The sequence below is a fragment of the Colletotrichum chrysophilum genome (assembly GCF_026319265.1).
Source record: "Colletotrichum chrysophilum strain AFK26 chromosome Unknown scaffold_5, whole genome shotgun sequence".
In the NCBI taxonomy this organism is placed as follows: domain Eukaryota; kingdom Fungi; phylum Ascomycota; class Sordariomycetes; order Glomerellales; family Glomerellaceae; genus Colletotrichum; species Colletotrichum chrysophilum.
The window spans coordinates 569187-593945 of record NW_026517292.1 but is presented as its reverse complement, the minus strand read 5'-3'; the positions used below and the strand labels follow the sequence as shown (position 1 = coordinate 593945).

Here is a 24759-nt window from a genome sequence, read left to right as displayed (position 1 = left end):
TCTTTCTCAGGATTGAGACCACAACTGCAGGCCACAAAGGGTTTGCAGTCGTCAAGGATTATGACAGTCTCAGCTGGTGAGACATTAGACTTTATTGAAGAATAGCAGCTGATAGGATATGATTCGAAATGTCACTTTGACTAGTAGGATCGATTTATGATAGACTGAAAGACAACCTCCTTCAATTACTTTTCAGGTACGCCGCTCTTTCAGAAACTGACAGTGTTGGCCTTATCCAAAGACAGCTCAGCCGAGGAAACCCTTTATCGTAGAGCTGGGTAGTCTTGGTGACTAGATCGAGAGGAGAAATGCGACGAACTTTTGATGAATCAATCCCGCTCGACATCATGGCTTCCAGTTATAAGGGTCAGTTCAAGACTCCCATTCCCACCTTCAACTCACAGTAATCAACCATCAACAACCAATTACATCAAAGCTCAAAATCAACATGAGCTGGCGCAAAGTCTTCAGGAAATCTTCCTATCGTAGAGAACGTCTAGACGACTCCTCGTCGTGCTCATCGTCATGTTCCTCGTCATGCACCGGCTGTTCCTTGGACGAATCCCAGAGCATCGACAGCGAAAACGTCTTCCGCGGCGCAACCCCAGCCCCTAGCACCACCAACCCCGAAAGCCGCGCAGCCGCACCGCACCGCAGCGTCCTCGTCCGCTTCTCCTTCCTCAAAGACAGCAACAACACCATCCCAGTGCGCCTCACAGACCTCGCCGGCGGCTACGGCATGTACCACTTCCTATACCTGCTCAGCGAGGCCGCCATCATGCTCATGTGCAACCCCGACACGACCGTCCCGTTCATCGTGGAGCACCTGCGCCCCGTGCATGCCGTCATCCAGGCCTACTTCAAGGTCAAGATCCGCTGGGACCTGGGCGGCGGACTGCTGGGGCACACGGAGCTTCCTCTCGTCGACGCCCATGAGACGTGGGATGACGTTGTCAAGATGCTGGTGGGATTGGGTGGGAGGGGAGGCTGCGTGGTGGTGGACTTACCGGAGGATAAGGTGGAATATTTGCGGCGGGTGGTCCCTGCGGTTGTGAAGCCGGATGACGAGCCGGAGACAGATGAGGAGGAATACCCGGAGTATGCGGATGAATGTGGGTCTGTGTGACCGAAATCACCGGAGTGGGGCCCGGCACGGCGCTTGACCAACTCGGCGTGTCAATAAAAATGAAAGCCGAGAGATATCTCCAAATCTACAATGAACACATCTGACCACCAAGTGATGACCGCTGCGAAATCCCATCCCAATTCGAGATTAGGTTCAGTCTGGGCGCCGAAATAAACGGTCACAGTGGACACGCCCGCCCCTGTCCGACCCCTGAGCTCCGCGAACCACTCGGCGCGTCCCCTGCCGCACGTGCACGCACCTCCCCACACAAGCTTCAACATCTTTCTCGCCTCCCGCTCATCGGAGGTTAGTCGCATGCATCATCGTCAGAACTGCACCAAACCTCCAGGCGAGGTTCCAACAGTCGACAATACGTCCACATCCATCGGCGGGAATTACAATCCTGCAAGACAATACCGCCCCCACAGGATAGACACGCCAGTGAACCCCTGGTTCCTGCACGATAGCGCCTGGCTGCATTATCTCTCGGTTCACCACCACCCTCACCCGGAGGAACCCACGTGGGATACACCCAAGCCCACTCAAGGTTCCCCAATCCCAAATGGTTTTATCGTAAATGACCTTGACGAAAAAAAATTAAAACCATATATACATATAAATAATGGCATGGCTTCCTCACCTTGCTTCCCACGCAGGCCACTAGCCTCCCCCGCCGCCTGGATCAAGTCCCTCGTTCTCGTCGCCAGCTTCATCATCTTCGCCGAGTACACCCTTTCCCAAGTCATGGCGCCCAAGGCAGGCTCCTCCCTCCTCGCCGCGCTCGCCGTCTTCGGCACCGGCTCCGGCGCCCTCAGCGGGTCCGGCACTACCGCCAGCGGCAACAGCTCCGCAGGCGCCGGCGGCGTCGACCTCACATGGCACGCCCCCGCAAGCTCCGAGGTCAACAACCTCACCTCCGTGATCAGCGGCAAGGGCGTCTGGGGCTTCATCTACGACACCTCCGCCACGCCGGACGACAAGTACGGGCAGTATAACTGGTGCAACATGCCCCACGTGCGCAAGACGGAGTACGTCAAGGCGAGCGATGAGTACGAGCTCAAATACGTCGAACTGGTTTGTTTCTTCTCTCTCACTGCCTTACAAACAATCTCACAGAAGCGAAGAATACTCACACTTCCCACAGATCCACCGCCACCACAAACGCACCCCCTACGCCTCCAACGCCTTCCCCGTAGAATCCTACCAGTGGAACTGCGACGAGCAAGGCCTCTTCTACTACGGCGAGCCCTTCGCCTCCGCCAACAAGCCCGCAAAGACCTACTGGAAGGTCTACATCTCCCCCGTCAACCCCTTCGTCCCCGCCGGCTGGATCGGGACCTGCCAGTTCCCGCAGATCACCGCCCAGGGGCTCGACGACTCCTGGGTCCACGGCGCCGACCTCTTCGGCGTCTACCACGACCTGCTCGGCTTCCTCCCGCCAAAGGACGCCGCCGGCTCCGCCGACTGGCTCGCCAAGGTCAAGTACCGCGTCACCAACAACCAGATCACTAGCCAGGTCGCCGGCATGGTCGTCAACGGCATGTGGGGCACCGCCGCCTCCACGGGCCTCAGCATCCAGGCCGCCGGCGTCGACTCCCTCGAGCCGCAGTACTCCTGCCCGGCCGGCGCCGCCCTCTTCTCCCGCATCAAGTCGTCCGCCAACGCCCCCTGGCAGCAGCACCTCGACGCCGCGGCGCCCCTCTACGCCACGCTCGACGACATCTCGGGCGTCCCCGCCGACGACGCCGGCTTCCACGCCAGCCTCGACCACTACTACGACAACCTCTCCGCCCGGCAGTGCCACGACAAGCCGCTGCCGTGCAAGCTCGTCGGCGGCGCGAACAGCACGACGTGCGTCACGCAGGAGCTCGCGGACGCGGTGTACCGCCTCGGCCACTGGGAGTACTCGCAGATGTACCGCGACGCGGGCCCCGACGCCCTCGCCGCCAGCGTCGCGAACTGGGGCGTGTGGGTGGCCGAGCTGGCGACGCATCTGCGCGCTGTGGTGGCCGGGCAGAGCGAGACTATCTACTTCCACAACGTCGCGCACGACGGCTCCGTCTCGAGGCTGTTGTCGATTTTGCAGCTCGATAAGATGGTCTGGCCGGGCATGGGCTCCGAGGTTGTGTTTGAGCTGTACAAGAAGAAGGCCAAGAGCTCTTCCGACGGCGCAGCTGTTGCCCAGAGAGCGGCTGGATCGGATGCGAAAGCCGGAGAGAGCGGGTGGTACATTAGGGTCCTCTGGAGCGGGCAGGTTCTCAAGTCATCGAACCCGTCGCTGGGTTTGATGAACATGATTCCTGTCGAGACGCTGCTGGCGTATTTCGATGGACTGGTTGGAGAGAATGCAAGCCTGATCAAGGGCAAGTGCACTGCGTAAGGAAAAATGAAATCACGGGATGATGTACGATGATATTTATCGACATATGACATGTGTACTTATACATCTAGTTCGTTGTAATTCATAATGGTACTTGATCAGTCGTTTGGTTGTCGATTTACACCAAGCCGCACTCTTTCTCAAGATCGCTCCACCGCTCTGAGCGCATGGGGTCTAGTTTCCTCACCTTAGCCATCCAGTTCTTGAGGTCATCAGTCTCGTCATCACTCAAAGATCGTCCCTCAATCTGCGGTAACGTCCTAGTGTAGTCCAACAGCGCCTTGTAGATGCCTACAACATCGTCGTAGTCCTCTGCTAGCTCCTTGATATCTTCAATCTCGCGCTTTACGTAAGTCGCTCTTTCTTCCTGTGAAAGGTTCCGGGCAATCTTGGGGCCGCGGTCTGACTCTGTCAAGTTCAAGATGAGGAAATGGTGGTAGTACCACAAGGACTGGTCCTCGGGGCCGACATTTAGCGCTTCGCGTACGAGATTCAGTTCTGCCAGAGTTAGCCAAATAAGCCATTTTGATACAATCCAGGTGTCGCACCGTTTTCAAGGAACCTCTGCCTAGCCTTATCATCGGCGCTGCGCTCATCCAACAGGCGGGGTATCAAGTTTGTGCGGTTGTGCCATGCTGAAAAGTTGGAAAGGTCGCCGTTGATCATCTTGGTGGTGTATGCGAATTCGGACTCGACCATGCTCTTCCCATCCAAGACCTCGCTTTCCAAGGTGGCAACGACCGTCCGCCGGTAGCCCCAGGCGTGGAAATTGCGGCGGTCCTTGGTCAGCATCTTGGACACCAAGCCTAGCTCCTCCTCCCATATGCGACGAGCTGTCGGTTTCGGCAGGAGTTCGATTGCTTTTTGGAGCAGCCACGAGCGGTACTTCCAGATCCAGTAGCTCTTTGGGAACTCGAGTAGGAGGGGTATCGTGAACGTCAGCTCGTTCTTGAGCGTGATGATAATGTCCTCGCTCGGAGTAGCCTTGTTGGGTTGGGGCGGCGCATCGGGTGTCTGGTCAGCTGTTGTACCACTCTTCCCATTCTCTGGGGCCGCTTGGGACGCGGGGGCGGGCTGGGTCGTGGTCGAGGAAGAGGGCAACGAGTCGGCGGAGGACGGAGACTGAGTGCATGCTGCTGATGAACTCGCGGGCGGCGCCGACGGCGATGGCCCAGGCGAGGGTCTTGATAATGATCCACAGGTTAGGCAGCGCCTGCGGACGTTCCATGCCGTGTAATGCTCCGGGTTGAGGCGGAGGAGCTTGGTGGTGAGGGAGAAGGTTTCGGGGTCGGAGGGATCGGGGCCGGCACGGAGGAGGCTGTCCTCGAGAGAACGTAGGTTCGCGATCTTGGCGAGGTCGGCCTGGAGCTGTGCTTCGGTGCGTGGCTTCCGGGCTGTGCGGGCTACGCCGTGCTGCGATGATGAGGTATCAGTACGATGGCCTGGGAGATACGGAGGCGATGGAAATGCTGGAAAGGCCAGCTGGCTAGCATGGGGCCGAGGGTCGCAAGGTGGTGAAACCTACGGTGTCCATGGGGAACTCTTGGATGCTCCAGGAGAGCGGAATAAACTTGGGAATGGAGACGACAAGGGCGGACGGGGAGGTGTAAGAGCCCGGAAAGATGTCCCGGTGAGGGAGCTCTGGGCGGTTGAAGCTGATGCGGGCGTTGGATGAGCCGACAGGGATTCCCCACCACCCAGGCGGCGTTTGGCGGATGAGACAGGTGGACAGGTCCCCAGAGTTGTCTCGTTTAGGCATGTCATTTAGCCACTTTGGCCCGAGCTCCCGGTGAAGAAGGCACCGACCCGCGTGTGCTGCGCTGTGTCGCGCTGCTTCTGTCCGCCATTTCCAACGTCACCTCCCTCCCAGCAGCAGGCGGTGACAAAGTGGAAGCTCCTCTCATGATTCTCCTGCCAGCAGCGACTCCTGTAGTTGTCTGCACTTCTAGTAACAATTCAGATCAAAATGGGTTTCATGTGACACACGCTGGAGATTGGGAGGCGGCAACTCCCTGACCAGCGTCACAAAGCCTCTTGCCTTTCATTCCTAAGTTGCCTCACGTATGCAGATGGCACCTTCTAGGCAGGATGAGCCAAGGGACCATCTATCTAGTGATGGAAATTCCCAAAAATGCAGAATTTTCCCCTTCTCTCCTCCATCTCCGCTCCTAAAACCCTTCTCTCCCCTAGGTACCGTCGTCGACTCGGCATCGTTCATACATCAAATATTCGTCGGCGTGCGTATGACGGCTTCGTCTTGTGGTCCTTGACGACTGTCACCTAGCAGCATCGATCCCCATATTCTTCAACTACGAATTTCTTTTTTTTCTGATAAATTTTTTAGTACTTCCCTTGCATCTTCCTTCTCCCAGCCACCAACATTGCGGCCAGCATCCACTCAGTTGAACAATGAGTCGATGCCCCAAAGTTCGGGGCAAGTCAAGACTACCAAACAGCTCTCGGGACTCCGGGTACCTTTCTGACGACTCGCCCGAAGACTATGGTTGGAATATTGAGAATGAGACACCGCACAGGAGTGGACGCCTTCTGGATCGCACCAACTATCACCTGTCTGTAGACGGCTCAGCAGCTAGAGACAGAGGGTCGGAAGACGACAAGAGCACGCACGTGTCACCGTCAACTATACGACGACCGAAGTTGGGCTCTGTGTCTCCCAATCACCCGAGATCGCCTTCAGTAACGCCCTCCCAAAGGCCACGGGTTTGTAACAGCTCATCGCCTCGCAGCGTTGGCTCTCTGCACAGTCCGGACCGTTTCGTTCCTCGCCGAGACCCTGCCACGCCGTCCTCCGAAAAGATCCGGGTAACCAAAGATCTCGACTCTTTTTCGCCAACAGAGAGATTGTTGAGGCATCAAAGTGCCACGTCGGATCCCTTCCAGAGGCCACAACAACGTGTTGTTGCTTTAGCATCCAACTTTCGATCCATATCGAACTCGATCTACCCAAGTAAGCTGCAAAAACGGCCGACTCTTCAAGATACTAACAACGAATAGTTCCCACCGCTCTGTCTGTCATTCCACAGAGCCCGGATGGCCACGGCACAGTCTGGACCGTTGGCGGTCCAGCCCCTCCTCCTGGAACCGCCGTAGATGATGGCCGTGGTCACTATCTTGAGAGTGGCACGAACGCGCGGCTGTTCACTACCAATTTCGCCACTTCTCGTGTCAAACGAAGAGAGGATTATGAGCGAAACCAAGGGATCGTCGCCGATGCTCTGCAAATCAACCAGGTTGAGAGACTGCTCGATTTTGAGCATCCGGTCCCCTCGCTGAGTCGAACATTGACACAAAAGAGCCAGCAAGCACAGCTAGAATCAAGAACGCACTGGACCGGAACAAAATGGGTAAGCCCAGAGAAGAATACCGGCAAGTGTTTTCCTGCCTACGCGTGCATTTTGCATTGCTGACGTTTTAATACCGCCTGCAGTTACACGGCCAGTGCAGCACAATCTACCCACCACGTCTTACAAAGTACTTGACGCACCTGGGCTCCGAGATGACTACTACTGCTCCGTGCTGGCGTATTCACCAACTTGCGGTTCTCTGGCTGTCGGGTTAGGCAGCGCCTTATACGGATGGACAGAGCAATTTGGCGCAGTTCCCATCGACTTTGTCCATCACAAAGGCTGGGTCACTTCGTTGTCCTTTTCCTCCGTGGGAGGGAGCAAAGCCATCCTCGCTATCGGGAGAGCTGGCGGTCAAATAACTCTGATATCCCTATTCGAGAGTCTACCGCGAATGTCGCTCAGGCAACAAACCTCAGTCAGCTGTGTCAGCTAGCGGCCAACAGTAACAATGAGACCGTCCAAAAACCCAAACGGTTCTGGTGGCCTTGTGCCCACGGAAGACCTTCTCGTCAGTAACGAACAAGGCCAGATCTGTTACTACGTTGTCGAGTGGCCACATACATGGGAAGTGGGCCGAGACTCTTGGGGTGGCACGGCAACACTGGTGGCGACTATTGCAGTTCATACTCAGCAGATATGCGGTCTTGTTTGGGCACCGAGTGGCCGTGAATTTGTCTCCGGATCCAATGATAACATGGCATGCTACTTCGAGATTGAGAAGATGCTGAAAACACGCAAGCGCAGCAGCAGCACATCATCCAACGAGACCGTCCGCCGAGGTCGAAGATCAGAAGTCCGCTCGAGGTCACCAGAAATCGCCGGCAACAGCTCCGAAAGCAGGTTTTCTTGGTTACCCAAGAGCTTGGAGTCGTTTCTTTACGGCACATCTGCGAGCGAAGCCATGGCGGAGCCAGACGTCCGAGGCAACGGCGGCCACCTTGTTCAAGGACAGGCAGATGAACAGACCACCTTTATTCGCGGATCAGAGAAGCATTGCTGGAGGCATGGTGCTGCAGTCAAGGCAATCGCCTTTTGCCCCTGGCAAGAGACTCTCATCGCTACGGGGGGCGGATCGAGCGACAAGTGCATTCACTTTTGGCACACGGGAACAGGCACCGCCTTGGCTACCATTGCCGTATCGGCACAGGTGACATCGTTGATCTGGTCCACGACACGACCCGAGATCGTGGCTACGTTTGGGTACGCAACACCGGATCACCCTTATCGAATCGCTGTATTCAGTTGGCCATCGTGCGAACAAATTGGCGCTGTTGCGTTGGACAATGGCGCTCGTGTCCTATATGCCATTCCGTACCCTGGAGCACCAGCTGATGCAAAAAAGGGAAGTCGGAGCGTGAAGGAAGGGAGCATCGTCATGGCTACAAGTGATGAGAACGTCAAGTTCCACGATGTTTGGCAAGACAGAAAGAACGCCCCGATGGGTGGTGTTGGGGTGTTGAGTGGCAGCGATATACTCGAAGGACTGGACGGTATTTTCAAGGAGGGGGCCGTCATTCGTTAATGCTTGTGAAGGAGTGAAGGAGTTGAGAGTAGACGCATTGATAGAATGAGACAATATGCCTCCTAACAGAGTTGCCTTGTGGTGGACAGGTGGTCTTTCTGTGTTTATCCCGAGACGAAACAGAGCAATTCGACGTCCGCTTACTGAAGTCCAAAGGGAACGTCAAGGCGGAGATGCAAAGTAACAATCATTGCGGCGCCATTGCTGGAGCAGGCGTGGAAGACGAAGAGGAAAACTTACTAACATCTCATCGCTACGTATCAGCGCGACACGTACGCAAATCAGTGACAAGGCAGAAGTGAGCAGACGAAAAGACGAAAGAAGTTGGAGCAATTATACATCTGTAAGCATATGTGAGTCTAGACTGTGTCCAGAGCGGGAGTAATGGAAACTCCAGGCTGCCCCATTTCATACCTCCAGCTAAGCCCGACGACCGCAACTCACCAGAAGCGCTACCCCGGGGCGTCCCAGACACCCTAAATCCGCAGGCGGGCGAGTGCATCCCTGCAAATGGCAGGAACCGCAAAGCCGCTGCCTGCACCGCAAACGTAATCCGACCTGCTGGGCGCCGGGCGGACTGTCCTCCACATGGCCTCTCAGCGCTTGGTGTCTCAACCCCCGTCCCCGTTCAGGCGTCGCCTGCATGAACACCTCCAGAACCCCAAATCTTCAACACATCCGCTCTACCCACGTCCGAGTCGTGTTTCGCAGTCCAGATTGAAAGCAAGACCGCATCGTCGAGTGTTGGAGTCGTACAATTGGCATCGAAGCCGCTTTCTTTGTTTCCTTCCTTTCCCGTTAGACTATATACCGAGGGCACAGGCACACAGCGGCAAACATGTCCAGCCTGAACCAGCTCTACCTCCTCGCCGACCACATCAAGCTCTCCCTCCTCGAGCGCCAGCGCGCCCAGTCGCTCAACCTCGACGCCGACACGCAGGACGGTCATATTTCACGCTCGCTGGACCAGTTCCGCGATGGCCTGGAGTTTCTAGATTCAGAGGTCCAGCGCCTCCAAGGCGCCGGCGATGAGAGGTAACCCTTCCCGTCTTCTCCGACATAGAGACCCCCATATCTCCAAAACGTCAAGCGACGTCATGTTCCGGACCTTCTCCACCGACATCACCATCAGCAAAAAAGAAAAATGCGCTGACCAGAGATGTGATCCAATGCAGCGCCGCTCAGAACATCACCGACTCCCTCCCCGCCCTGCAAAAGCAGTTCTCGGACCTCACATCCCAATTCCACGGCTTCTCGAACCCGTCCACCTCGTCCACTACCACGTCTCCGAACGACCCGTCTCTCTCTCCCGATTTCGCCGCCGCGCAGTCCACGAAACCGCTCAAGGGCTCCCTTCGCGGCCTCCCCGCCGGCGGCTCCGCGAACAAAACGGTACGCTTCACCGACTCGCCCGCCGCCGCGGAGGACCCCAATGCGGCCGCCCTGTTCGGCGAGGGCCGCTACCGCGACGACCCGACGGACTCGGCGGGGTACCGCGACCAGGCCGAGGGCATGGACAACCAGCAGATCCACGAGTACCACTCGCAAATTATGCGCGATCAGGACGATCACCTCGACCGGCTGGGCGAGTCTATCGGGCGCCAGCGGGAGCTGAGCATGCAGATCGGCGACGAGCTGGATTCGCACGTCGCGATGCTGGACGAGGTCGACGGCGTCGTGGACCGGCACCAGGGACGGCTGGACCGCGCGAGGCGGCAGCTGGGCAAGGTCGCAAGGGACGCGGGGGAGAGCAAGCAGATGATTGCTATCATTGTGCTCATCATTATCTTGGTTCTGTTGATTGCTATCTTGAAATGAGCTTGGGGGCCCTTGTGGAAAAGGTCTGGCGGTTCGTTGAGTTGAGGGCCAGGCATTACGTTCTGGCCATCATTGGTTTTCTTGTCTTTGATTCCAAGGCGCATAGCATGGTTTGGCGTTTGGGGAGTCTTACAACTTTGTAGAATCTTTCGTTACTCGGGATGACACCCAACGGCATACAACTCTTGATCATGGGTTCTTCAGCTCTCGCATTACATAAGACGGTGGGCGCCCTCTTACTTGGCTACTCAAAAAAGGCGAACGACGGTCGATAGGGGACATGCTGTGGTGCTGCCGTCATGGCGGCACGATATTTGTCGACCGTTCAACTCAGCAACCTCTTTGAACCAACGCATGTTTTCGACTTGCTTGGAATGGGATGAAGGCTTCGGCGTCAACTTGGGCGGTGCAAATGTTGAGAACATAGGCTACGATGCGGCTCTCGGATTTCCAACAAGCGGGGTTGTTTCGTTAGTTCCAACGGTCTATTAGTCTAGTTGGTTAGGACGTCGGATTCTGATTCAGACCCAGATTCTTCCGTAGGCCCAGGTTCGAATCCTGGATGGACCTAACCTTTTGCCTTTTGCGTCAATTCACACCACAAACTCGTCAGTTTTTCCTGTTGTTATCACATGGCTCGCTGTTTTTATACTTCATCCGGGTCGGCGCTCAGATTTGACAAGGTTGCAAGAAGATGCTAATCTTAGGTGGCAGTGCTACCCACCCAGCCCCTACGCCAGTACCTCACAAAAGAACCCTACTCATCTTTGTCAGATCCAAAGGAACTGCTTGTCGTTGTTTTTCCATTTCAACTTCGTCTGTGTCAACTGGTTAAAGCAATGCCGACGACGTCTTCTAAGAAAACGAAATCTTGTGTTCCCGCAATATCGGGTGATTTGTCACAATCATGTCATGAGTCTCATCCCTCCACCGATCACGCGGTTTTGAAAGTGAGAGCACAAAGCTCACCACGAACAGAAAAAAATATCAAGAGTCAAAACTTTGTCCGAAAACATGACTGCTCTTGAGTCCTTTCATGATGACACAGCCACATCTTGCAATGGGTTGTGTGTCGTGGTCAGGATTTAGTTGGCCTTATTAGTCGGCCAGCCTGTCTTCAGGCCAGGCAGCACACATCTGACATTGGATACCCATGAAGTAGAAAAACCACTTCAAATACAACAATCCAATCTACTATATAATCTTACAAGAGGTGCATCAGTACTCTACCATAGAAACACACACATACACACACCATGCGCGTTTTCAGAAACCCCACATCGGGCCTCGACGCAATCCTCAACCGTCCCCCCGAAACATCCTGGGACCGCCTCGTCGCCTCCCCCATCACCACCATCGCACGCTACCTCTCCACCTTCTTCCCCGTCTCCTTCCCGATCGTGCCGCGCGAAGACGACGCGGTGACGGTGGTCTGCATCTCGGACACGCACAACACGCGGCCGCGCCTGCCGCCGGGCGACATCCTCGTCCACGCGGGCGACCTCACCGACTCGGGGACGCGGGCCGAGCTAAAGGAGACGGTGGACTGGATCAAGGCGCAGGAGCATCGGTTCAAGGTTGTGGTGGCGGGGAACCATGACCTCTGTCTCGACGAGAGGTTGCGGGAAGGAGAAGAGGAGGGAGAGGTGGACTGGGGGGATGTGGTGTACCTCGACTGCTCGTCCGCCACGCTCAAAGTGCCGGTAGGCGGCGACGGGGGCAAGACGAGAGAGATCAGAGTGTACGGCAGCCCGTAGGGAACTGGGCGTTCCAGTATCCCCGGTCCGGGCCGCTGGATCCATGGGCGGGGAGGGTTCCTGCGGGGACGGATGTGCTGGTCACGCATGCGCCGCCGAAGGGGCACATGGACGATCCGCGGGGGAACTGGGGGTGCGAGATGCTGTTGAGAGAGTTGTGGAGGGTGAGGCCCAGGTTGCATGTCTTTGGGCACGTTCATTGCGGGCATGGGGTTGAGGCCGTTGGGTTTGACGAGGTTCAGGGGGCGTGGGAGGATGTTGTTTTGGACGTGTCGAAGGGGGGAAGGGGATTCATGGCGTTTGCGAGGATGGTGAGGGCGTGTATTGGCGTTTGGTGGAGGGGCGGTAGGAGGGGGAGAGGGGTGACGGTGCTTGTTAATGCGGCTGTTGTGGGTGGGCTTGGGGATAGGTTGGTTCGGGAGGCTGCTGTTGTGAGGATATAGAGTCGACGTTATTTGAGATGGAGCCATTTGATAGACAAAAAGGCAACTGGGATCAATGGTTTTGCGCAGTATTCGAGTCGTATCTGCAAGTCAGGGGCCAAATCGACCGCTGATGGGCAACTTGCATCACAAGGAAGGGTGAGTTTACAATCCTAGAAATACTATCAAGACTCTTTCATCTTCTGCGTACACAAAGTAACAACAAATGCAATACCGGTGAAGCCGCTATCGCTGTTCTAGAAAAGACCCGTTCATATGGATTCAGCATAGGATCGGCAGGCGTGCGCCCTTTTCTATATGTCAAACCCAAAGGCAAACTCTGTGGCTCTCTCTGGCATCTCCGTCGTTCCTCATGTGTTGCGTTGCTTCACACGTAACATATCTCACAAGGCTGCAAGCAAGGGCCCCTGCATAAGCGCTGTCAATACACCATGATCATATTGAACATATATCCATCTGCTCTCAAGCTTTAAGAACTCTTCGCAAAGTAAAGCACATTTATGCAGTTGAGATCAATGAATAGCATCGCAGATTTATAGCTGTTCCGAGATTTTCAGGCCAAGTTTTGACAAATGTAAGTCTTTCTAGCCCCTGTGCTAAGCTATAGAGACAGCAGACGCGAATTAATGAGACGATATCAAGCTCTCAAACACAGCTTTCTTCGGCAGTGAAACGCTCCAATAGCGGATCTAGAAGTCAGATGACTACAGGAAAGCATAGTTTGCTCCCTTTCGATATGAACGGTGGGCATGTACACCGTTCAAATACGTAGACAATTCCGACAGTGGCAGAGGATGGTTTCATATAATACGATAAACAGCTCTTGTGGATTGTGGATGCATACACCGATGATTCGTCCATGTTTGAGATCTTTTCCTGGATACAAAGACTGGCTCAAGCAAGGAAATTGCTTTCCGGTGTTGGTATTGTCTGGTTCGTCCATTTCAAATGACACAAATAGAACTGTCAAGAACCTTCCAGCTTGGTAGTTCAGAGACACAAATTGACCTCGTCAAGAACGAATCGGGCTTGTTGGATCATAATAAAAAAGACAACTTCAAGCAAAGCCGGTTGTAATCGACCACAAATGAGCTCCTGGTCAATCCATGAATGCTATATTCACTAGCAGAATCGCGTCTCCAATGTTAGTACTGCGCTGCATGTTGTGATGCTGAACCCAGACGGCAGGCTTGGTTTCAGTGGGCTCTCTTGTCCTCGGTTCCATCCATAGAATACTCCACAAACAGTAGCGGGAACGCTGGCTTATCTAACTGAGAGAAGTCTCAACGTTGCGAATGGGGCATGTTGCCGTCGGCGATTATGAAGCTGGCAGAGTGTAGCAAGCCGTGGAGACACATGCGATTGTCCCCTTGAGCTCTAATGACAAATCCTGGCAAGATATAGTCTCTCGAAAAGGAGTTGACTCCAGACATCAGACAACAGCAGTCGAGGTTTAGAGAAGCAATGACAGACCGCATATCTGGATCATCTGCTCTCATTCCGGGAAGAACATGCAGAGACCAGCGGACAAGTCTTTTTGTGATATCGATCGCTCACGATAACGGGCCAATTAGATCGAGCAGAGTACACGGAATTGCATGGAGATGTCAAGACAACACAACATCGGTCGCTCGATTTAAGAAAATGAGACTAGGAAGTCTCACACTGACTTTCAGTCATATCAAACTTGTGATCTCCATGGAGTTCTCTTCAAGTTCGACGCACCAGCACAACTAAGAGCACTCTATCCCTCACTATCTAAACACAGATTCGAAATCATCAGCTTACTTCGCCGCAGCTATATTCGGGCATGAATGACCCAACAGAGAAGATGAGATTCAAATCTTATCCCTATGCAGGTCGTGGGTAGACGAATAGCGCGTGACGATCATAGTAATACCGCTCTCAGTTGTCGACCGAGGCTCACACCAGAAAGCCGCAACTGCCAGCCCTAATCATGCTGTGCTCGCAAAATGCGATTTCAGGACTTGACGGCATATATATCACGGTAACCAAGGGCGTCGCTGTCTTTCGAAATACTGGTGAGTCTGACCAAGGTCTCGGAAACGATATGACAGCGCTCTAGATCCTGTCTTCGAAAGCCCATCTTAAGCTCTAATCCGTGGACCTCTCCAGATAGATTTGCTTCAATCCTGCGCTGGCGAGAAGTAACTGAAGATGTTCAAAGAGAATCAGAATCATTTCCGAAGTCGAGGAGCAGCCCCTACATCCACTGTATCAGGGACAGTTACGGCGGTTAGAAGAGGGACGTCGCTGCAGCGGCTGTTGCTTGTCATCATAGCTCTCGGAGTATTGTGTAGAATCAGCATCAGACAGAGAAGATCTTGGAGTAAAACATAATCTGACATCATAAATAGCAACGAGAAAAAGGTATCACCTCGTTCAGGCGCGGCCAGGTTTCAACCCCATATAGAGGTCACAGACACATCCGGATTCCGTCCAGACTTTTGAGACTGAAAGTGAGATTATCATTCGAACAATCTCGCGCCGCTGTATCCTTTAATAGAACAACACTGAATCTCTCTTGATGTCTTTATAAGCTACATCCATGCCCAGTATAGAGTTTCCTCAGCAAAATGGATACCTCCTCTTAGTTGCTACTTTTCAATGCAGAGCAGGCATCTTCCATCGAACGAGAAGTAAAGCAACAAAACCACAATGGCCCAAAGACAACAAGACCTCGGCCTCTGTCGACGCTATTCATCCTTGTCCAAGTATTCGCGTAGAGATACCAAATCATACAGTAAAAGGCGTGGTCGCATGGGCATAATATAGCCCCTTAGATGAAGAGGGATGGATGGCGATATAGCCTGTCCTCATGACATGTCTTTCGTGGCAATCTGCCTACCTAACAGCGCAGACTTGAATTGCCTTGCTCATCTTCATCGTCTCCCGATGTCACTTAAATATCTATACTCGCCACCAAAACTCCCGAACATGCTCGTCCGAAAGACGCACTCGCCAACCGATGTGGGGGGTACTTAAGCAGTGCCATGCTCAAGGTTCTAGACCATCAACCAAAACAATCGGTGTGCCAGGCTGCCGTGGTTCGCTATGTGAAAGACGACAACTCTGCTAAGGTAAAGGGTAGACGAGCCTGATGCTGACCTCTGCATAGATAGCGGGTCTTCGTCGCTGGCCTTGATCATCCTCGCTCGGCTATTCGCCCAGGTATCCAACGATACCTGAGGCAAGGGTTTGAAATTCTTCAGAGATTGGACTTACTACTTTGGTCTTGTGAAGAGGTCAGATTGCGTGGCCTTGCTGACCGAGAAGAATGGGTGACGTCTCAGACGTAGGATTTGCTGCAAAGACCATCATGAGTAGATTCCGATATGTATAGTCTTCGCCGTAGTTGCATCACGTCTCACCTCCGCATCAAAAACACCACCAGCATGCCACCCAAGGTATTTAGCTCAAGCCTGCACTCATCTTTTAATAACTGGCTCCAGAATCTGTTTCATTCATCATCATCTGTCCGGTTTCGGGTTATCGTACAACACTCTTGAACCCATCAACACTCATCATCCGCCCCCAAAGCCCCGACACTAATCATCTTCAAATTCGGCCCCAACCCAACAAACAAGCTCTTGTGCCGCTTCCCCGGCATAGCCGTAAACCTCAAACTCTTAATCGGCGTCCGGCCCTTGATCCCGTCCACAGCAGGACACCGCAGCCTCCGCCCCGACAGCAGCGAATACATCCCCACGGCCCCGTCATCGTGCGCCGCCGCCACGACCCCGGCGTCCGCGTCGACGGCCCAGCCGATGTGCATGTGCGCGTCGTTCTTGTACCCCTCGAACTCGACCACCGGCCGCACGCCGTTCGGGAGCAGGCGGCGGTAGCGTATGTCGAACACGGCCATCAGCGACCGCGGCCCCGCCGCGACGAACTGGTGCGGGTTCACGGCCTCCAGGTGCGCGACGGGCCCGATGGGGAGGAGCTCCCAAGCGTCCCACATCGTGCGCATGTCCATCAGCTTTATGGTGGGGTTGCGGCCGCCCGCGAATAGGACGTTGGGGTTGTCCGGGAGGAAGGACGAGGTGAAGAAGTCGCCCTCTGGGGGACCGGGGCGGGGCCGGGGCGGGCCGAGCCATCTGACGCGCTCGTCGCCCATGAGTCTGAGCAGGCCGAAGCTGGTGCCGATGACGCAGACCAGATTGGACGAGGAAGGCGGTCCTATGGTTGTTGAGTTTACGACACCCTCGTGGCGGCCGCTGCGGTAGGAGATGTGACGGAGGTTGTTAGCTGTAGGTGCGTCAGTGAATGGGATCTGTGAACGGCACATAGGGGGCAAGTTACCCCTGTCAAGCAACCACTGCGGCCGGTGGTCGTTTGGGGCAGACCGTGGCGGCGAAAAGAGGTAGAGGTTCGTATTATTGCTCGGTTCCCGTGATGTTATGATCATACGGTGTGAGTTAGGGTGATAGTTGATGGATGAGATCTGAGGGCAGCCAATCATCTCATGGCGATGCGACAGCCGATGCTCCGGACGACTGGAAGCATCTGTACTGAAAGATATCCTGCGAATGTCAGCATCTCGACACCGTAGATCACCAGACCAACATACTCGTCGTTCTCGTTCGTGGGTATATACGACCCGATCACAGTCTCTTCGTCAACAGCTGCAAAACTTTAGCATACGCACACCAACCCAAGACCTCATGAGGGCCAACTCACTCGCATACGCAACCCCGAGCCCCGTCTTGTCGTCGTGCCCACTGACCCAAAAGCACGGGATGTTGGGAAACCTCCCCGTCGCGAAGCTGGGCACAAACGGCACATCCCCCTTGTCCGTCAACCCCCTCGCCCACGCAGCGGCAGGGACATCATTCACCCCAAAGCTGCTGCCGCCGCCGCCACCGCTCCGGATCTTTCTCTCTCTCTTCACGACGCCGAGCTCGGCCTCGAGGAATCCGCCGAGGAGCGGGTCCCGGAGCACGGCGGACCGGACAATGTGCCGCTTAAGCCTCTCCTGGCGCGCCGCGACGGCCTCGGCCTCGCGATGCTTGACCTTGCGCCGCTTGACGCTCTCTGCGGACCACGCGGCGTTCTGCGGCGCCGACTGCGTCTTTTCGATCTTGAAGTACTTTCCCTTCTCCTCGTCTATGAAGTCTTGTGTCAGCCGGTTTGTTTCTTGTTTGTCCATGTAAGTCACCCCGGGGGTATTGGGCGGGGTGGGTGTGCGGGTAGCCCACCGTAGTAGAATCCAGGGATTTGCATCCGTTGTTGGGGTGCCATGGCGTCGGTGTTCGGCGCCGTAATCAGCGTCGCGCTCTCTCCGGCTCCGAGGCTTGGTGAGATTCAGAATCGTAGCACTGGGACGTCGGTCCCGAGGTGAAAGGTCGGTGAGTAAGTGCCTGTCCCAGGATGAGTGGCACAGGGTATGACTTGAGTCCTAGTTATTGGGAGGCGGAGGAGGGTGTGCTTCCCCAATAGGTAAGAACACCAAGAAGAAAGAAAGAAAAATCCAACTAGCTTCCTTTGATCCAAACAGGGTGGCGCACAGTTTGTCAAGCTAAGTAAAAAATACTGTGAGCCAATCTGGTGATGTGAGTGTGTGAGTGTGTTGCCCGCCTGTGCAAGAGGGTGTGTACCACCAAAGCAGATTCCAGCAGATCGTCACTTGCACGTGTGGTTTGGGGGTTTTCCATGCATGGGCCTTGCGGCACGATGTCGTCGACGAGCTGACAGAGGGTAGAGCACCCCCGGGAGAAGATGGCGTCGGTGGCGCCGAGCTGGCAGGGTGGTACGGCAACGGGGTTTCGATGAAGTTGGATGAGCGGCAGGAATGGCCGGGGGAGGACACCACCAGCAGAGGTGGAAGAAAAAAAGAAGGGAAGGGAAAAGTGGGGATAGTGGTGGCAGTCTTCGGCACCGGCGCCGGCCTACAACTCCAACCTGGAACACAGCACTCGGAGACGCCCTGAAGAGGGTGTGGTACACTGCATTGAAGCGCTGTAAGCCCGGCGCGGGCGAGCTAGAAGCCGCCTTGCTCTAAACCTCCGCTGGTGTGACAGCCCCAAATGCTGTGCGTGTGGAGGCGGAATGCAGCCCGCGCAGCACCAGGACTGCGAACCGCGGCGGCCATCGCTCCCTGGGGAAATAGCGAGACTAACACTTAGCTCAATACACACCACCATCGATCACCAAACCAATACTATACACCCAGCTGCGCGGCATCTCCTCGGTCTCGCTGGAATAATCGGTCGCTCTTCCACTAGAACAAGTTTCTTACCCCGGTCAGCCTCAAAGTCCACTTGGAGAAGCTTCCCCAACCTCCGCTTGTTCGAACAAGCAGCCATCAACATCAACGGCCAAAATCGGGCAAGGCCCGCTAGGGAAGGCTTGATCTTTCTCCCACACACACCCGACGCCCCGTTGTCTTGAAGTTCTGGCCAAAGGACTAGGCGGCTCCGAGGCGCGGCGTTACTGATGATCTTGGTAATTCTGATTAGCTCATCTAGAACCATGCCAAAGTCTGACAACGGCTTTCGACGGTCAACGACGACGGCTTCCCGCGCCGTGGAACGAGGCTCTCGGCGATCTGGTGAGTGACCAACCTCCCGGGACAAACGTCTAGCATAGCATCTCAGTGGAATCAAACGGTCGACTTTGCGGCTTGAACTTGCGAATGAGATATAGAAGAAAATGGCCAGAGGATCAAGAGGCGCCAGCCAAATGTCTTTCCCAACCTCCAGGGCGTTCGTCGTGACCTTCGCAACCATTCAGCCTCCTCACATCCGTAACACCAAATTGAAACCATCGCCAAGCCAGTCATTCCTAACAGTTACACACAACCAGCCCCAAGTACCATAGTGAGAAAAAAGAAACCACACAATGTTCAAGACACCTACCCGTGAAGCCAAGCTTGACCAACACCACCTCGCCCCTAAGAGACGTTCCACGCGTTCCACGAGAAAAAACGGGTAGAAACCCCCATCCACACCGATCCAAACTCAAACCCCTCCTCCCCACCCCGCCGCCCCTCCACCTCTGAGGCGCCTCTGCTGAGTGCTTGCTTGCTTGCCCCTCCACCCCTCCGCCAGACTTCCCGCCAAGGCCAGTGACAGCTATCCAAGCTCCCTTTTCCCCTTTCCTTTCCACCTCACCAAGCTACCTGCCCAAAACCTCTTCCTCACCACACCTATCCAACCTCTCCTCAACCACCCGAAAACCGCCAAAATGGTCTACACAATCACCGTCCACCTCCACGCCAACGACCACCCCGACTCCGTCGACCGCCTCAAGGCCAAGCTCGTCGAGGCCTCCCGCGTCTACTCCAAGGACAGGGAGACCGTCAGCTGGTTCGTCATGCAAGACGTCCACGACCCCAGGTCCTTCACTATCGTCGAGCGATTCGAGACCGAGGCTGTAAGTCAAAGCCACCTCTCTCTTCCCCTTCCTCCCCAAATACACGCCCACTGGGCTGTCAATGATCAGCCTGACTGACTTGTCTCCTCCGACCACAGAGCCAAAAGTACCACCTCGAGAACCCCTACTGGAAGACCTTCGACCCATACGTCGTCCCCCTGCTTGACCGGCCCATGGACTTGAGAAGACACGAGGAGCTAGATACTTCTAAGGACGTTGTCGTTCCTCAATAGAACATGCACATGACTAGAATGACAAGAGAATAAAACAATTGAATACACATGGAATACCCGGACCTTAAGACGTTGATGTTCGATGGGATACAAATTGACTTAAAAATGTACCTTGTCTCAATCCACTGAACAAGACATGTCATCGAATAAGACGTGTGGACGATATCGAAATTCTTCCAACCAGCCAACACATGATGTCACTTGAGGGCAAAGAGAGTTATCATAAATTTTACGAATTTGTATTAGGTCTATGCGCACTACTAGGGTATTCTCCCCCTCCACTCGAATCACAGTAATTACCGATGAGGTCGACATCAAGCTGTTTTAAACAAAGAGAAGGCGATGTCACTCCTCCTCCGGTTGATTAAGGCCAAATGTCTATGCGGCCCAAGAAAGAGCACCCAGAGCCGATGAAGTACGACTCTGAAGAGACATCCTTCTTTACTGCGACTTCTCGTGCTGGGTAGAGACACGCTGCAGGGAAACGACTGGTGAAACAGTTAGCTAGGGTTCTGTAACATGACACCTTTTGTGGGGTGGGATATATAAACTTACCAAAGTCCTCGAGCGAACGCTGCTTCTGGCTGCCCTTGGGGGACTTGCCATGCATGAGGTTGTCGAAGCCCTTGCTGTCCTCGAGCATGTAGTAAACTCCGGCGCAGACGCAGAAGACACCGAAGGAGAAGATCCAGATACGGACAACGGCGACAATAGAGGTCTGCTCGCCGCCCTGGAACCAACCGAAGATACAGAAGAGGGTGGCGAGGATGTCGACAACCAGGATGGCACCAGACAGCTGCCACGAGGGGATGGAGGACCAGAAGGGGCCGTTGGCACGGGTGACGAAGATCAGCCAGTTCTCAGTAAGGGAGATCTCAAGGAAGAGAACCTCATCCATGTTACCGAAGTTCTGGACGATACCGCCGTCGGGGCCGTGAGCGTACATGGTGGTGACAGTAATCCAGGTACCGACAGCGAGGACGACACCGAGGAGAACAGACATACCCCAGAGCTTGGGCAGGTTCCACTTGACGGGGGTCTTGGAGAAGGGGGCGTTGTCGTAGGCGATGGCAAGGGTGGCGATATCGGCGAAAATGGCAATGAACACGACAAGCTCGATGTTCAGGGAACGGTTGAGAATGGCGATCCAAAGACCAAGGTAGATCTCCAAGTGGATGGACAGGGCGATACGGTAGACGACGTAGGCGTACATGCGGTGGAAAATCTGGCGAGACGTCTTGAGGGCGTCGATGATGGCACCAAGACCGGGAGCAAGGAAGACGATGTCGGCAGCGGAGCGAGCGGCGTCAGAGGCACCCTCGACGGCAATACCAGTATCGGCCTTCTTCAGGGAAGGAGCGTCGTTGACACCGTCACCAGTCATGGCAACGAGGTAGCCACGCTGCTGAAGGATCTCGACAACGTTGTACTTGTGCTGGGGGAAGACCTCAGCGAAACCATCGGCAGCCTCGACGAAGTCGTAAACCTCAGAACCGGGCATGTCACCGCCACCACCGAGACCAAGGCGCTCAGCGTTGTAGATGTTGGTGCCGAGACCAAGCTGGCGAGAAGTCTCACGAGCGATACCGACGGCGTCACCAGTAAGCATCTTGATGGACAGACCGAGAACCTTGGCCTCGTTGACAGTGCGGGCGGTATCGTGGCGAGGGGGGTCAGAGCAGGGCATGATGCCGAGGATCTCCCAGGCACCGTGCTCACCACGCTTGCGGGCAACACCAAGGGAACGGAAACCACGGGTAGCGAACTCGGCAACCTTGTTCTTGTAGGCCTGGTCGATCTCCTCGGGGATCTCGTGGTCCTGCTCGACGGTCTTGAGGACGAAGAGGGGAGCACCCTTGACGCAGGTAATCTGCTCACCGGCGGGGGACTGGACGATGGCGGTAACCTTCTTGGAGACGGGGTCGAAGGGGAAGAACTCAAGAACCTGGTACTTGGACAGGACAGACTTGGCGCGGGGGTAGTAGCGCAGCGACTTCAAGAAAGCCTTGTCGATGGCGTCCATACCCTTCTTCTTGCGGGAAGCAGCCAAGCAGGCAGTGAGCATGAGGTCCTCGGGGTCGACACCGGCGACGGTGTAGGGCTCGGCAAGAGAGAGCTTGTTCTTGGTCAGGGTACCGGTCTTGTCAGAGCAGAGAATCTCGACACCAGCAAGGGACTCGATAGCGGAAAGCTTCTGGACAATGGCCTTCTTTTTGGCGAGGTAGGCAGCACCGACAGCCATGGTGGTGGTGACGACGGCAGGAAGACCGACGGGGACACCGATAATGGTAATGGCGAGGGTGAAGCGAAGGATGTCGACAATGCCGTTGGAGCGGTAGAAGGAGGAAACCCAGACGATGAGGAGAGTGAAGACGACAAGGACCAGCAGAATGGTACCAATGCCGTTCAGGACCTCAGTGAAATGACCAGTGCCGGAGTTGGCAGCGTTGACGAGGGCGGCAGCGCGACCGACGAAGGTGTTGTCACCAGTGGCGGTAACGATGATGAAAGCCTCACCACGCTTGATAGCGGAGGAAGCGTAGCAAGAGTCGTTCTGGTGCTTGTCGACAGCCAGAGACTCACCAGTGATGGCGGACTGGTCGACCTGGAGAAAAGCATCCTCGGTCACGATCTTTCCGTCGGCGGGGATAATGGTACCCTCCTCAACCTGGAGGATATCACCGGGAACAACCTCGGGGGCCTCAACCTCCTTCAGGGTGCCGTCACGGAGAACGACAGCCTTCAGGGCGAGAGTCTTCTTGAGTTCGGCGACAATCTAGGGTGGGGGTCAGCAATGCAGCTCTGGGAAACCCTTGGCAACGCATGCCAGGTGTGGGGCCGGGTCGACTTACAGATCCGGCCTGGAATTCCTGAACGAAACCGACAACAGCGTTAAGCAGCAAAAGACCGCAAATGACACCGAAATCGATCCAGTCCTCAAGACCGGCAGCCAGGACGGCAGCGGCCTCCATGACGAACTGAATAGGTCCGACGAAGAACATGAACTGCAGCCAGGTTAGCGAATGGTTCGTGGCAGACTGACAAGGTGGGCGGGGCGACATACAAACTTCAGGACAAGGTTCTCCTTGGCCTCAGCCATCTCGTTGCGACCCCACTTCTTGCGGCGGTTGAGAACCTCTGCCTCAGTGAGACCCATGCGGGTGTCGGTCTGGAGCTGGTCCTCAGGGACGACACGGCCAGTGCCAGGGGTGGTGTCTGCGAGCCATTGGGTTAGCTGATGCCGTTGTTGACGAGAGTATGTAGGCCAAGCCAGGTTGACAGCGAGTGCTGTGAACTTGGGGAGCTACACGGGGATGGCAACGTACCCTCTTCCTCCTCGTCGATGTGGCCATCCTGACTCTCGAGGTCCTCAATAAGGGCATCGATGTCCTCATCCTCCTCCTCCTCCTCCTCGACCTTGGCCTTGGAGGCAGCGGGAGCCTCGACGGGGGCCTTCTCGTCGAATCTGTGGCCCTCAATGGGCGTGTTGATGGCCGGCGCCGCGGCGTTTGACTCGGCCATGGCGACTGGTGTGAGGCAGACGAGCTCTGCTCAGGCTATTATGCGCGAATAGGGTATAGGTCGCAAATAATAGGTGTTGAGATTGGTAGGTATTCCGTGATACGGCGAGGCGCTGCTGGTTTCTAGGACAAGCCTAAGAAATACTGATTTGGTCGCAGGATACGCGTAGGAAAGGTGATTGAGAAGAGGGAGAGTGGAGAGGGGGGGAGGTTGAGCACCACACGAATGTGAAAGGCGATCTATATACCTAGAGGCAGCCTTCGTGGGTGATGAAAAAAGAAGAGAAAGGAAGCACGGCTGTAAAGGTGCGGAAGCTTCGCTACTTTAAAGAAAGTGCGGGCTTGGGGGGGAGAGACACGAGCGACACCAGAAAGAGGCGACGACTGGGCCATCAATGTGCATGTGTGTGTGGTGCAGCAGCAGCAGCACTGCGAAGGAAGCAACAGCAACAGCAACAAGCAGCAGGTGCAACCGTGGTAGAGGGTGTGTCTGCAAGGCGGGAGGTGTGGGTCGGGGGAGTGAATTGAGAGATGAGATGGGACCTTTTTGGGGTGGGTGGGCGTGTTGGAAGGCAAGGCGTGGGCCGTGGAGCATGTCGAGCGAGCTATCCGGCCGACACTGACCCAGGGCAGAGCGAAAGGAAAAGGGAAAGAGCAACCCAAAGAGCCAATCCGTGAATCCACGGCCCAGAGAGGTATCCACTCTACGTACCCGCAACCGACGGTATTGCTAGCTCGCCCGCTTTTTCCTCTGTGTCTCTCTCTCACACAGGTCCTTCGGGCACTCTGAGCAACAGCGAGGGAGGAGCGAGGAAAGAGCGACGCGATGGACGGCCATGGACCGCGGACGGCGGCGGCGGCAGCGGCAGCGGTTCGGCAGGACCACAAGGCCAGGCCAGAGCCAGGACAGGACGTGTTCGCTTCCCTGGAAAGCTGACGATTAGAATTATTACACATGACAGGCACAGGGCTCAGAGCGCCAAATGGAAGGAGACAATGGCTCCATTGCGCGAGGCATGTTTAATGTCAAGCAGAGCTGCCAAATACCGGACCAGACCTTAACACGCGCGCCGTAAGGTAAGGAAGGTCAATGGCAGCAACGCAACGGTAGCAGCATGGCAACGTCCTCCGTAGGGGAGAAGAAACAAAAGGTGCAGGGAAGGTGAGGTAAGGTCCAGGTCCACGATAAAGGCTCC

At 55.3% G+C, this 24759-nt stretch overlaps 8 protein-coding genes and 1 non-coding gene across 9 annotated transcripts; 6 read left to right on the top strand and 3 right to left on the bottom strand.

Annotated features, from left to right (window-relative positions):
- Nucleotides 1-448: 448 nt before the first annotated feature.
- On the top strand, nt 449-3506 carry COL26b_001271 (uncharacterized protein; the record flags this gene model as incomplete). The annotated part of the gene is made up of 3 exons (XM_053174225.1): nt 449-1112; nt 1791-2200; nt 2271-3506. 3 exons carry the CDS (start codon nt 449-451, stop codon nt 3504-3506), a joined length of 2310 nt encoding a protein of 769 aa, XP_053041935.1.
- Nucleotides 3507-3624: 118 nt separating this feature from the next.
- COL26b_001270 (uncharacterized protein) lies at nt 3625-5265 on the bottom strand (the record flags this gene model as incomplete). The annotated part of the gene is made up of 3 exons (XM_053174224.1): nt 3625-4004; nt 4055-4919; nt 5032-5265. 3 exons carry the CDS (start codon nt 5263-5265, stop codon nt 3625-3627), a joined length of 1479 nt encoding a protein of 492 aa, XP_053041934.1.
- Nucleotides 5266-7568: 2303 nt separating this feature from the next.
- Nucleotides 7569-8396, top strand: COL26b_001269 (uncharacterized protein; the record flags this gene model as incomplete). The annotated part of the gene is made up of 2 exons (XM_053174223.1): nt 7569-8074; nt 8117-8396. The coding sequence occupies 2 exons, from the start codon at nt 7569-7571 to the stop codon at nt 8394-8396; spliced, it is 786 nt and encodes a 261-aa protein (XP_053041933.1).
- An 838-nt stretch (nt 8397-9234) lies between these two features.
- COL26b_001268 (uncharacterized protein) lies at nt 9235-10214 on the top strand (the record flags this gene model as incomplete). The annotated part of the gene is made up of 2 exons (XM_053174222.1): nt 9235-9431; nt 9572-10214. 2 exons carry the CDS (start codon nt 9235-9237, stop codon nt 10212-10214), a joined length of 840 nt encoding a protein of 279 aa, XP_053041932.1.
- Nucleotides 10215-10696: 482 nt separating this feature from the next.
- Nucleotides 10697-10784, top strand: COL26b_001267. The gene has a single exon. It is a non-coding gene; the product is annotated as a tRNA-Gln (tRNA).
- Nucleotides 10785-11470: 686 nt separating this feature from the next.
- Nucleotides 11471-11971, top strand: COL26b_001266 (uncharacterized protein; the record flags this gene model as incomplete). The annotated part of the gene is made up of 1 exon (XM_053174221.1): nt 11471-11971. The coding sequence occupies one exon, from the start codon at nt 11471-11473 to the stop codon at nt 11969-11971; it is 501 nt and encodes a 166-aa protein (XP_053041931.1).
- Nucleotides 11972-15949: 3978 nt separating this feature from the next.
- Nucleotides 15950-17676, bottom strand: COL26b_001265 (uncharacterized protein; the record flags this gene model as incomplete). Its single annotated transcript, XM_053174220.1, has 3 exons — nt 15950-16683; nt 17116-17541; nt 17634-17676. 3 exons carry the CDS (start codon nt 17674-17676, stop codon nt 15950-15952), a joined length of 1203 nt encoding a protein of 400 aa, XP_053041930.1.
- A 1944-nt stretch (nt 17677-19620) lies between these two features.
- Nucleotides 19621-20042, top strand: COL26b_001264 (uncharacterized protein; the record flags this gene model as incomplete). The annotated part of the gene is made up of 2 exons (XM_053174219.1): nt 19621-19809; nt 19908-20042. The coding sequence occupies 2 exons, from the start codon at nt 19621-19623 to the stop codon at nt 20040-20042; spliced, it is 324 nt and encodes a 107-aa protein (XP_053041929.1).
- A 441-nt stretch (nt 20043-20483) lies between these two features.
- Nucleotides 20484-23564, bottom strand: PMA1 (plasma membrane H+-ATPase; the record flags this gene model as incomplete). The annotated part of the gene is made up of 5 exons (XM_053174218.1): nt 20484-20530; nt 20598-22818; nt 22895-23047; nt 23107-23258; nt 23369-23564. The coding sequence occupies 5 exons, from the start codon at nt 23562-23564 to the stop codon at nt 20484-20486; spliced, it is 2769 nt and encodes a 922-aa protein (XP_053041928.1).
- Between the last annotated feature and the right edge of the window lie 1195 nt (nt 23565-24759).